This window comes from Hyla sarda, unplaced genomic scaffold, assembly GCF_029499605.1.
Source record: "Hyla sarda isolate aHylSar1 unplaced genomic scaffold, aHylSar1.hap1 scaffold_2011, whole genome shotgun sequence".
NCBI lineage: Eukaryota > Metazoa > Chordata > Amphibia > Anura > Hylidae > Hyla > Hyla sarda.
The window spans coordinates 43,453-57,341 of NW_026608673.1; the positions used below are offsets into that span (position 1 = coordinate 43,453).

Here is a 13,889-nt window from a genome sequence, read left to right on the forward strand (position 1 = left end):
TGACGTCTGCTGCACCAATACCGCTCCATTACACAACACTACTGTCTGGTCAGAGGGGGAGATGACAGTGGTGAGGTCCAATAGCTGACAACGATGGTACAAGGAGGATGCCCCACTCTAGAATGCCTGCATGAGAGGGCGTCATGGAGGATTCCAGCTCTTTATTGACATATTATACATATATACAATGTGTAGAGAAAGATACAAGTCCTGCAGCAAGAAGAATCCACCGAGTCAGGTGGAGACCCCCAACAGGGCGGGCCCATCCACTATAGTAGCCCACGCTGCTCATGTGACCGATGGTGAAACGTAAACGAGACAGCGACATCCCAGGCCGCCACCAGCACCGGGTCCTGCAGGCCACGCTTATCAGCACAGTGATTCCACTGTGACAGGTCGGAGGTGCAGTCTGTACCCTCCGGAGGAGGCCGCACCTGACGCCCATTCACACAGCGACGGCATCGGAACCTAAGAGGAAGCAAAAGATTAGACAGAACTCTGCTTGGGAGAGAGACCAACCCCCCCCACCCGGTACAGCACCCACCGGTCATGGGTGTCACTGGCCGTGGCCTCGGTGAGGGTGAAGAGCTCCTTCAGTTCTCCTACAGAGAAGTGTCTCTCCACGTCCTGCTCCTCGTCCACCACGCAGCTGCTCAGCGCCTTCTTATGGGTCTGACGCTGGAAGATCTTCTCCTCGATGGTCCCAGTCTGGAGAGAAGAGAACTATGAATACCAGGCCAAGGCCGCCCGCAAAATGCCCAACTGATGGGTTCATACCGAGAGCAGCCGATAGATGAAACACATCTTCTTCTGACCGTCTCGCCACACCCGCGCCATCGCCTGCTCGTCATTCGCTGGGTTCCAGTCGGGGTCAAACATCACCAGCCGATTGGCTCCGATCAGATTGAGGCCACAACCTCCGGCCTTACTACTCAGCATGAAGACAAACTCAGGGCTCTGAGACACAAGGAAACCAATGTGAGCAGAGGAAACACTCCCATAATAAGACCCCCAGAGCCTAAAATGTCATGGACGCACCGAGGGGCTGTTAAATCTCTCCACAATCTTCGCTCGTTTCTTAATAGACATCGTTCCATCCAGACGGACGTATAAATATCTGAAAGGACAAAAAAGAGGAGACCGTGGCGGGCAGAAGAGAGGAGACCGTGGCGGGCAGAAGAGAGGAGACTCTGGCGGGCAGAAGAGAGGAGACCGTGGCGGGCAGAAGGGAGGAGACCGTGGCGGGCAGAAGGGAGGAGACCGTGGCGGGCAGAAGGGAGGAGACTGTGTTGGGCAGAAGAGGATCTACTGCAGACAACTGCTGGGGGACCGATCCCAGAGAATACCCCCCCAATACACACACGGGGCCACATTGGACTGCCCTCCCAGCTCCCCACCCATGCACATAGGGACTCTGCTCAGTTAAGTAAAATTAGGATCTGGTACCTTCTCATTCTGCAAAGTTTCTCAAACAAGTCGAGTGTCTGGGTGTAGTTAGAGACCAGGACAACTTTGTCGCTGCTCGTGCTCCGGGTTACGGCCAAGATATAATCCAGCACCAACATTTTACCTGGAAGAGCAAAGAATCAGTCACTAGATCAGGTGCACGGGTGAGGTGGCCCGGCCCAGCCCACCCCACGGTACAGGCCCACCCAATCTACCTCAGCCATCGGCACACCCCTATCCACCCACCTGATAACTGAGGCTCCACAGACTTGGTGTTGTACCCCGGGGGGAAGAGACTCAGTGCCCCTTGAAATCCTTCCTCCTCCTCCAGGCACTTGTCGTAGATCAGGGCAGGATCTGCAGAGGGAGACGTTCCGTTACACTGTGGACGGTGACGAGTTCCTGCCTTCTCCATCAGGATTACTCACGGTTACAAAGCTTCTTCAGTGAGGTGATGGAGGACAGCGAGGAGACGCTCATCTTCCCAGACGTCAGCTCCTCCACGGGTTTCGCTTGATTCAGAAATAATTTGTAGAGTTCAGATTGCAGAGGAGTCAATCTGCGGGGAAACCGGAGAACACACCAACTTATAGATACCGGCTAGAAACAACGCCAACCCGCCGACACCGCCGACCTACACACACACAAACCGCCAACCCGCCGACACCGCCGACCTACACACACTGCCAACACCATAGACCTACACACACCGCCAACCCACCGACCTACACACACCGCCGACACCACCGACCTACACACAACCCGCCGACACCACCGACCTACACACACACAACCCGCCGACACCGCCGACCTACACACACACAACCCGCCGACACCGCCGACCCACACACAACCCGCCGACACCGCCGACCTACACACACACACCGCCAACCCGCCGACACCACCGACCTACACACACTGCCAACACCATAGACCTACACACACCGCCGACACCACCGACCCACACACAACCCGCCGACACCACCGACCTACACACACACACACACACAACCCGCCGACCCCACCGACCTACACACACACACACACACAACCCGCCGACGCACACTGCCGACACCACCGGCCCACGCACACTGCCGACACCACCGGCCCACGCACACTGCCGACACCACCGGCCCACGCACACTGCCGACACCACCGGCCCACGCACACTGCCGACACCACCGGCCCACGCACACTGCCGACACCACCGGCCCACGCACACTGCCGACACCACCGGCCCACTCACACTGCCGACACCACCGGCCCACGCACACTGCCGACACCACCGGCCCACGCACACTGCCGACACCACCGGCCCACGCACACTGCCGACACCACCGGCCCACGCACACTGCCGACACCACCGGCCCACGCACACTGCCGACACCACCGGCCCACGCACACTGCCGACACCACCGGCCCACGCACACTGCCGACACCACCGGCCCACGCACACTGCCGACACCACCGGCCCACGCACACTGCCGACACCACCGGCCCACGCACACTGCCGACACCACCGGCCCACGCACACTGCCGACACCACCGGCCCACGCACACTGCCGACACCACCGGCCCACGCACACTGCCGACACCACCGGCCCACGCACACTGCCGACACCACCGGCCCACGCACACTGCCGACACCACCGGCCCACGCACACTGCCGACACCACCGGCCCACGCACACTGCCGACACCACCGGCCCACGCACACTGCCGACACCACCGGCCCACGCACACTGCCGACACCACCGGCCCACGCACACTGCCGACACCACCGGCCCACGCACACTGCCGACACCACCGGCCCACGCACACTGCCGACACCACCGGCCCACGCACACTGCCGACACCACCGGCCCACGCACACTGCCGACACCACCGGCCCACGCACACTGCCGACACCACCGGCCCACGCACACTGCCGACACCACCGGCCCACGCACACTGCCGACACCACCGGCCCACGCACACTGCCGACACCACCGCCCCACGCACACTGCCGACACCACCGCCCCACGCACACTGCCGACACCACCGCCCCACGCACACTGCCGACACCACCGCCCCACGCACACTGCCGACACCACCGCCCCACGCACACTGCCGACACCACCGCCCCACGCACACTGCCGACACCACCGCCCCACGCACACTGCCGACACCACCGCCCCACGCACACTGCCGACACCACCGCCCCACGCACACTGCCGACACCACCGCCCCACGCACACTGCCGACACCACCGCCCTACACACACACTGCCGACACCACCGCCCTACACACACACTGCCGACACCACCGCCCTACACACACACTGCCGACACCACCGGCCCACACACACAGCCAACCCGCCGACACCACCGACTTACACACACACACACACAGCCGACCGATCTGCGGGGAAACCGGAGAACATACCGGCTAGAAACAACGCCAACCCGCCGACCTACACACACACCGCCATCCCGCCGACACCACCGACCTACACACACCGCCAACCCACCGACCTACACACACCGCCGACACCACCGACCCACACACAACCCGCCGACACCACCGACCTACACACACACACAACCCGCCGACACCACCGACCTACACACACACACACAACCCGCCGACACCACCGGCCTACACACACACACACAACCCGCCGACACCACCGGCCCACACACACTGCCGACACCACCGGCCCACACACACTGCCGACACCACCGGCCCACACACACTGCCGACACCACCGGCCCACACACACTGCCGACACCACCGGCCCACACACACTGCCGACACCACCGGCCCACACACACTGCCGACACCACCGGCCCACACACACTGCCGACACCACCGGCCCACACACACTGCCGACACCACCGGCCCACACACACTGCCGACACCACCGGCCCACACACACTGCCGACACCACCGGCCCACACACACTGCCGACACCACCGGCCCACACACACTGCCGACACCACCGGCCCACACACACTGCCGACACCACCGGCCCACACACACTGCCGACACCACCGGCCCACACACACTGCCGACACCACCGGCCCACACACACTGCCGACACCACCGGCCCACACACACTGCCGACACCACCGGCCCACACACACTGCCGACACCACCGGCCCACACACACTGCCGACACCACCGGCCCACACACACTGCCGACACCACCGGCCCACACACACTGCCGACACCACCGGCCCACACACACTGCCGACACCACCGGCCCACACACACTGCCGACACCACCGGCCCACACACACTGCCGACACCACCGGCCCACACACACTGCCGACACCACCGGCCCACACACACTGCCGACACCACCGGCCCACACACACTGCCGACACCACCGGCCCACACACACACAACCCGCCGACACCACCGACCTACACACACACAACCCGCCGACACCACCGACCTACACACACCGCCGACACCACCGGCCCACACACAACCCGCCGACACCACCGGCCCACACACACTGCCGACACCACCGGCCCACACACACTGCCGACACCACCGGCCCACACACACTGCCGACACCACCGGCCCACACACACTGCCGACACCACCGGCCCACACACACACAACCCGCCGACACCACCGACCCACACACACACAACCCGCCGACACCACCGACCTACACACACCGCCGACCCACCGACCTACACACACTGCCGACACCACCGACCCACACACACTGCCGACACCACCGACCCACACACACTGCCGACACCACCGACCTACACACACTGCCAACCCACCGACACCACCGACCTACACACACTGCCAACACCACCGACCCACACACACTGCCAACACCAACGACCTACACACACACACACACACACACACACACACACAGCCGACCGACCGACCTACAAACACCGCCGACACCGACCTACACATACTGCCTACACCACCGACCTACACACACACCGCCAACCCACCGACACCACCGACCTACACACTGCCGACACCACCGACCTACACACACTGCCAACACAACGACACCACCGACCTACACACACTGCCAACACAACGACACCACCGACCTACACACACTGCCAACACAACGACACCACCGACCTACACACTGCCGACACCACCGACCTACACACACTGCCGACACCACCGACCCACACACACACACACACCGTCAACTGACCGACCCACACACACTGCCGACACCACCGACCTACACACTGCCGACACCACCGACCTACACACACGGCCAACACCACCAACCCACACACACTGCCAACCCGCCGACACCACCGACCTACACACACACACACACACACACACACACACACACACCGCCGACACCGACCTACACATACTGCCGACACCACCGACCTACACACACACCGCCGACGACACCACCGACCCCCACACACACACAGCCAACCCGCCACCACCGACTTACACACACACCGCCAACCCCCCGACACCACTGACCTACACACCTCTAACCCGCTGACACCACTGACCTACACACCTCTAACCCGCTGACACCACCGACCTACACACACAAACACCGCCGCCACCACCGACCCCCCCCCACACCCACCCACACACACACACACACACCACCGACCCCCCCCCACACACACACACACACACTGCCAACCCGCCACCACCGACTTACACACACACACACACACACACACACACACACACACACACACACACACACACACAGCCAACCCCCCGACACCACTGACCTACACACACACACCGCCGACCCACACACACTGCCGACACCGCCGACCCACACACACTGCCGACACCGCCGACCCACACACACTGCCGACACCGCCGACCCACACACACTGCCGACACCGCCGACCCACACACACTGCCGACACCACCGGCCCACACACACTGCCGACACCGCCGACCCACACACACCACCAACCCGCCAACACCACCGACCTACACACACACACACACAGCCGACACCACCGACTTACACACACACACACACAGCCGACACCACCGACCCACACACACACCCGACACCACCGACCTACACACACACACACAGCCGACACCACCGACCTACACACACCGCCGACACTACCGACCTACACACACCGCCGACACTACCGACCTACACACACCGCCGACACCGACCTACACATACTGCAAACCCGCCGACCTACACACACTGCCGACACCACCGACACCACCGACCTACACACACACACACACACACACACACACACACACACACACCGCCAACCTACACACACACACCGCCGACCGACCTACCTACACACACACACACATACATACACAGCCAACCCACCGACCTACCTACACACACACCGCCAACCCACCGACCTACACACAAAGTCAACCTGGCGAATCCACCAACCAACACCACCAACCCTGCGAGACCACTTACCTGCAGCAAACCACTTGCTCGATCTTGACAGGAAGATACTTGGAGAGGATGTCGGACGTCCTTCTAATAAGGCACCTGAAATATGAAAATCTATTAAAGCGTACCTGTCAGATCACCCCAAAAAAAAAACTGTTATGTACATGATCAGGATGAGATACTGAGCAACATATAATTTTTATGTGTCTATGACCTATATTTCTCTCAGAATTAGCTTTATTTCTGAATTACCTTAATGTTGTCAACTAGATGCAGGGGAGGCGGGTCCCTTTCTTCTCAGGTGATAACCACTCCCCCTCCTCCCTCACTCTCCTCAGTCACTGGTCTCGGGAGTGAGCATCTGTAACCCTTTCCTTTCTGGTTTTATGCTATACACACACACACACTGTGTAAACACAGACAGTGAGGGAGCCGATCACAGCAGCTTAAGATCTGCAGACCTGTCAATCATGAAGTGGGTCCATGACTTGGTGATGACGAGTGGACACTGCAGGACTGGTATGTATCCCAGGAGGCGGGGGGCAGTTCTTTGACTTTTTCAGTATGAAATACAATGCAATTGCAAAACCTATTGGTTTCATATGCTTTACAACCTATCAAAGGTTTTTATATCCGACAGTGTTTATTTAACTGAACCAGAATGTACAGGACATGGCCGCCCCGGAATGTGGTGCAGACATTACACCGCAGCCCCCACCGCACCTGTTGACCACACTGATCAGCTCCTTCAGCTTCTCCTCCCCTTTCTCGCGGTCAGCTGCGCTGGCATCGGCATCTCTCCCCTTCAGGATCGGGACTTCAAACCTTTTCTTAAACTCCTGGGCTGTTCCTGTGTTAGAGAGCAATGACATCATCCATAATATAATACTGGAGAGGTCAGAGAGCGATGACATCATCCATCATATAATACTGGAGACGATGACATCATCCATCATATAATACTGGAGAGGTCAGAGAGCGATGACATCATCCATCATATAATACTGGAGACGATGACATCATCCATCATATAATACTGGAGAGGTCAGAGAGCGATGACATCATCCATCATATAATACTGGAGACGATGACATCATCCATCATATAATACTGGAGAGGTCAGAGAGCGATGACATCATCCATCATATAATACTGGAGAGGTCAGAGAGCGATGACATCATCCATCATATAATACTGGAGACGATGACATCATCCATCATATAATACTGGAGAGGTCAGAGAGCGATGACATCATCCATCATATAATACTGGAGAGGTCAGAGAGCGATGACATCATCCATCATATAATACTGCAGAGGTCTGAGCCCATGATGACATCATCCATCATATAATACTGGAGAGGTCATAGAGCGATGACATCATCCATCATATAATACTGGAGAGGTCAGAGAGCGGTGACATCATCCATCATATAATACTGGAGAGATCTGAGCCCATGATGACATCATCCATCATATAATACTGGAGAGGTCATAGAGCGATGACATCATCCATCATATAATACTGGAGAGATCTGAGCCCATGATGACATCATCCATCATATAATACTGGAGAGGTCATAGAGCGATGACATCATCCATCATATAATACTGGAGAGGTCATAGAGCGATGACATTTTCCATCATATAATACTGGAGAGGTCATAGAGCGATGACATCATCCATCATATAATACTGGAGAGGTCTGAGCCCATGATGACATCATCCATCATATAATACTGGAGAGGTCTGAGCCCATGATGACATCATCCATCATATAATACTGGAGAGGTCTGAGCCCATGATGACATCACTCACCCAGGATGCCGGCGTTGACAAAGTGAACCAGGCTGAAGTATTCCAGGAGATCGTTCTGTATGGGGGTCCCGGAGATGAGGACGCGCCGCGCAGTGTTCAGTTGGTTCAGGGCTTGGTAGGTTTGGTTCTCGGAGTTCTTCAGTCTGTGACCCTGAAACAAAGTGGCATAAAAGGAGTGCAGGGCGCCCCACATGGTGCCCACCAGTATTAATATATGGGCTACTCACCTCATCACATATGACCAGCCCCACATGGTGCCCACCAGTAATAATATACGGGGCACTCACCTCATCACATATGACCAGCCCCACATGGTGCCCACCAGTAATAATATACGGGGCACTCACCTCATCACATATGACCAGCCCCACATGGTGCCCACCAGTAATAATATACGGGGCACTCACCTCATCACATATGACCAGCCCCACATGGTGCCCACCAGTAATAATATACGGGGCACTCACCTCATCACATATGACCAGCCCCACATGGTGCCCACCAGTAATAATATACGGGGCACTCACCTCATCACATATGACCAGCCCCACATGGTGCCCATCAGTAATAATATACGGGGCACTCACCTCAACACATATGACCAGCCCCACATGGTGCCCACCAGTAATAATATACGGGGCACTCACCTCATCACATATGACCATCCCCACATGGTGCCCACCAGTAATAATATACGGGGCACTCACCTCATCACATATGACCATCCCCACATGGTGCCCACCAGTAATAATATACGGGGCACTCACCTCATCACATATGACCAGCCCCACATGGTGCCCACCAGTAATATAAGGGGCACTCACCTCAACACATATGACCAGCCCCACATGGTGCCCACCAGTAATATAAGGGGCACTCACCTCAACACATATGACCAGCCCCACATGGTGCCCACCAGTAATATAAGGGGCACTCACCTCATCACATATGACCAGCCCCACATGGTGCCCATCAGTAATAATATACGGGGCACTCACCTCAACACATATGACCATCCCCACATGGTGCCCACCAGTAATATAAGGGGCACTCACCTCAACACATATGACCAGCCCCACATGGTGCCCACCAGTAATATAAGGGGCACTCACCTCATCACATAAGACCAGCCCCACATGGTGCCCATCAGTAATAATATACGGGGCACTCACCTCATCACATATGACCAGCCCCACATGGTGCCCACCAGTAATATAAGAGGCACTCACCTCATCACATATGACCAGCCCCACATGGTGCCCATCAGTAATAATATACGGGGCACTCACCTCATCACATAAGACCAGCCCCACATGGTGCCCATCAGTAATAATATACGGGGCACTCACCTCATCACATATGACCAGCCCCACATGGTGCCCATCAGTAATAATATAAGGGGCACTCACCTCATCACATAAGACCAGCCCCACATGGTGCCCATCAGTAATAATATACGGGGCACTAACCTCATCACATATGACCAGCCCCACATGGTGCCCATCAGTAATAATATAAGGGGCACTCACCTCATCACATAAGACCAGCCCCACATGGTGCCCATCAGTAATAATATACGGGGCACTCACCTCATCACATAAGACCAGCCCCACATGGTGCCTATCAGTAATAATATACGGGGCACTCACCTCATCACATATGACCAGCCCCACATGGTGCCCATCAGTAATAATATACGGGGCACTCACCTCATCACATAAGACCAGCCCCACATGGTGCCCATCAGTAATAATATACGGGGCACTCACCTCATCACATATGACCAGCCCCACATGGTGCCCACCAGTAATAATATACGGGGCACTCACCTCATCACATATGACCAGCCCCACATGGTGCCATTCAGTAATAATATACGGGGCACTCACCTCATCACATATGACCAGCCCCACATGGTGCCCATCAGTAATAATATACGGGGCACTCACCTCATCACATATGACCAGCCCCACATGGTGCCCACCAGTAATAATATACGGGGCACTCACCTCATCACATATGACCAGCCCCACATGGTGCCATTCAGTAATAATATACGGGGCACTCACCTCATCACATATGACCAGCCCCACATGGTGCCCACCAGTAATAATATACGGGGCACTCACCTCATCACATATGACCAGCCCCACATGGTGCCCACCAGTAATAATATACGGGGCACTCACCTCATCACATATGACCAGCCCCACATGGTGCCCATCAGTAATAATATACGGGGCACTCACCTCATCACATATGACCAGCCCCACACTTCCCTTGTGAAGGACCTCAGCGTGCAGCCGAAACGTCTCATAGGAGATGATGAGGATCGGAGAAGGGACCCGCAGCCCCCGCTGATTCATGAATCCGGCTGAATAGAAGCACTCACAGTGTTAACTGACATATCAAACCCCCCCCCCTCTGTCATGTGATGATCTAATATACCACACCCCCCGTCATGTGATGATATACCACCCCCCCCGTCATGTGATGATCTAATATACCACACCCCCCGTCATGTGATGATATACCATCCCCCCCCGTCATGTGATGATATACCATCCCCCCCCGTCATGTGATGATATACCACACCCCCCCGTCATGTGATGATATACCACACCCCCCCGTCATGCGAGGATATACCACACCCCCCCGTCATGCGAGGATATACCACACCCCCCCCGTCATGCGATGATATACCACACCCCCCCGTCATGCGAGGATATACCACCCCCCCCGTCATGCGATGATATACCACACCCCCCCCCCCGTCATGCGACGATATACCACACCCCCCCGGTCATGTGACGATATACCACACCCCCCCCGTCATGTGACGATATACCACACCCCCCCCCGTCATGTGACGATATACCACACCCCCCCCGTCATGTGACGATATACCACACCCCCCCGTCATGTGACGATATACCACACCCCCCCGGTCATGTGACGATATACCACACCCCCCCGTCATGTGACGATATACCACACCCCCCCGTCATGTGACGATATACCACACCCCCCCGTCATGTGACGATATACCACACCCCCCCGTCATGTGACGATATACCACACCCCCCCGTCATGTGACGATATACCACACCCCCCCGTCATGTGACGATATACCACACCCCCCCGTCATGTGACGATATACCACACCCCCCCGTCATGTGACGATATACCACACCCCCCCGTCATGTGACGATATACCACCCCCCCCGTCATGTGACGATATACCACCCCCCCCGTCATGTGACGATATACCACCCCCCCCGTCATGTGACGATATACCACCCCCCCCCGTCATGTGACGATATACCACAACCCCCCGTCATGTGACGATATACCACAACCCCCCGTCATGTGACGATATACCACAACCCCCCGTCATGTGACGATATACCACACCCCCCCGTCATGTGACGATATACCACACCCCCCGTCATGTGACGATATACCACACCCCCCGTCATGTGACGATATACCACACCCCCCGTCATGTGACGATATACCACACCCCCCCGTCATGTGACGATATACCACACCCCCTTCATGTGACGATATACCACACCCCCTTCATGTGACGATATACCACACCCCCCGTCATGTGACGATATACCACACCCCCCGTCATGTGACGATATACCACACCCCCCGTCATGTGACGATATACCACACCCCCCGTCATGTGACGATATACCACACCCCCCGTCATGTGACGATATACCACACCCCCCGTCATGTGACGATATACCACACCCCCCGTCATGTGACGATATACCACACCCCCCGTCATGTGACGATATACCACCCCCCCCGTCATGTGACGATATACCACACCCCCCGTCATGTGACGATATACCACCCCCCCCGTCATGTGACGATATACCACACACCCCGTCATGTGACGATTTACCACACACCCCGTCATGTGACGATATACCACCCCCCCCGTCATGTGACGATATACCACCCCCCCCCCGTCATGTGACGATATACCACCCCCCCCGTCATGTGACGATATACCACCCCCCCCGTCATGTGACGATATACCACCCCCCCCGTCATGTGACGATATACCACCCCCCCCGTCATGTGACGATATACCACCCCCCCCGTCATGTGACGATATACCACCCCCCCCCGTCATGTGACGATATACCACCCCCCCACGTCATGTGACGATATACCACCCCCCCACGTCATGTGACGATATACCACACCCCCCGTCATGTGACGATATAACACCCCCCGTCATGTGACGATATACCACACCCCCCATCATGTGACGATATAACAACCCCCCCACGTCATGTGACGATATACCACACCCCCCGTCATGTGACGATATAACACCCCCCGTCATGTGACGATATAACACCCCCCGTCATGTGATGATATAACACACCCCCAGTCATGTGATGATATACCCCACCCCCTCCTCAGTCATGTGATGATATACCACACCCCCTCCCCAATCATGTGATGCAGAGGTCAGTAGGAGACGTTCTTACCCAGTTTCTTATCAATCTCATCCTTGGAGCCTCCATCGATGGCCAGCGGCTGAATTCTGCCCAGCAGCCATTTGGCCACCTCATTGTACCAGTTCTTCACCAGGCTGGATGGGCACACCACCACCGCCTTGTCAATCTCTGGGGTGCAGTCTGGACTCTGCCTGAGGAGGGTCCACATCAGGGCGATACACTGCAGGGTCTTTCCAAGCCCCATCTCATCTGCCATGATGCAGCCATGACTGCCAGGAATACGCCGGCCGGTCACACACTCCCACAAGAACTTCACTCCCTGCAGAATACGAGAACACATTATAATGTACGGGCAACAGGGAACGGGCACAGAGCCTCAGCCAAACCCAATGTGCACCCTCACAGGTCCCTTACCTCCCTCTGATGGGGCCGCAAGATCCTCCCCAGCACCGGATCCACCACAACATGAACCGGAGCCTTCTCTCTGCACCGAGATACAAGAGAAGGAACCAATGAGAGCGGTGAATAATAATATGATATATATAATAATAATAACAACAACCGAGATACAAGAGAAGGAACAAATGAGAGCAGTGAATAATAATATGATATATATAATAATAACAACAACCGAGATACAAGAGGAGGAACCAATGAGAGCGGTGAATAATAATATGATATATATAATAATAATAACAACAACCGAGATACAAGAGAAGGAACCAAT

The 13,889-nt window shown here is 56.4% G+C and overlaps 1 protein-coding gene across 1 annotated transcript; it reads right to left on the minus strand.

The window, feature by feature from the left end:
- Positions 1–116: 116 nt before the first annotated feature.
- RAD54L (RAD54 like) lies at positions 117–13,646 on the minus strand (the record flags this gene model as incomplete). Its single annotated transcript, XM_056552869.1, is given in 13 exon segments — positions 117–468; positions 545–708; positions 778–957; positions 1,039–1,117; positions 1,447–1,570; positions 1,693–1,803; positions 1,875–2,005; positions 6,880–6,954; positions 7,579–7,705; positions 8,673–8,823; positions 10,922–11,046; positions 13,193–13,481; positions 13,577–13,646. Coding segments are annotated over 13 exon segments (1,825 nt in total), but the record flags the coding sequence as incomplete, so codon positions are not given.
- Between the last annotated feature and the right edge of the window lie 243 nt (positions 13,647–13,889).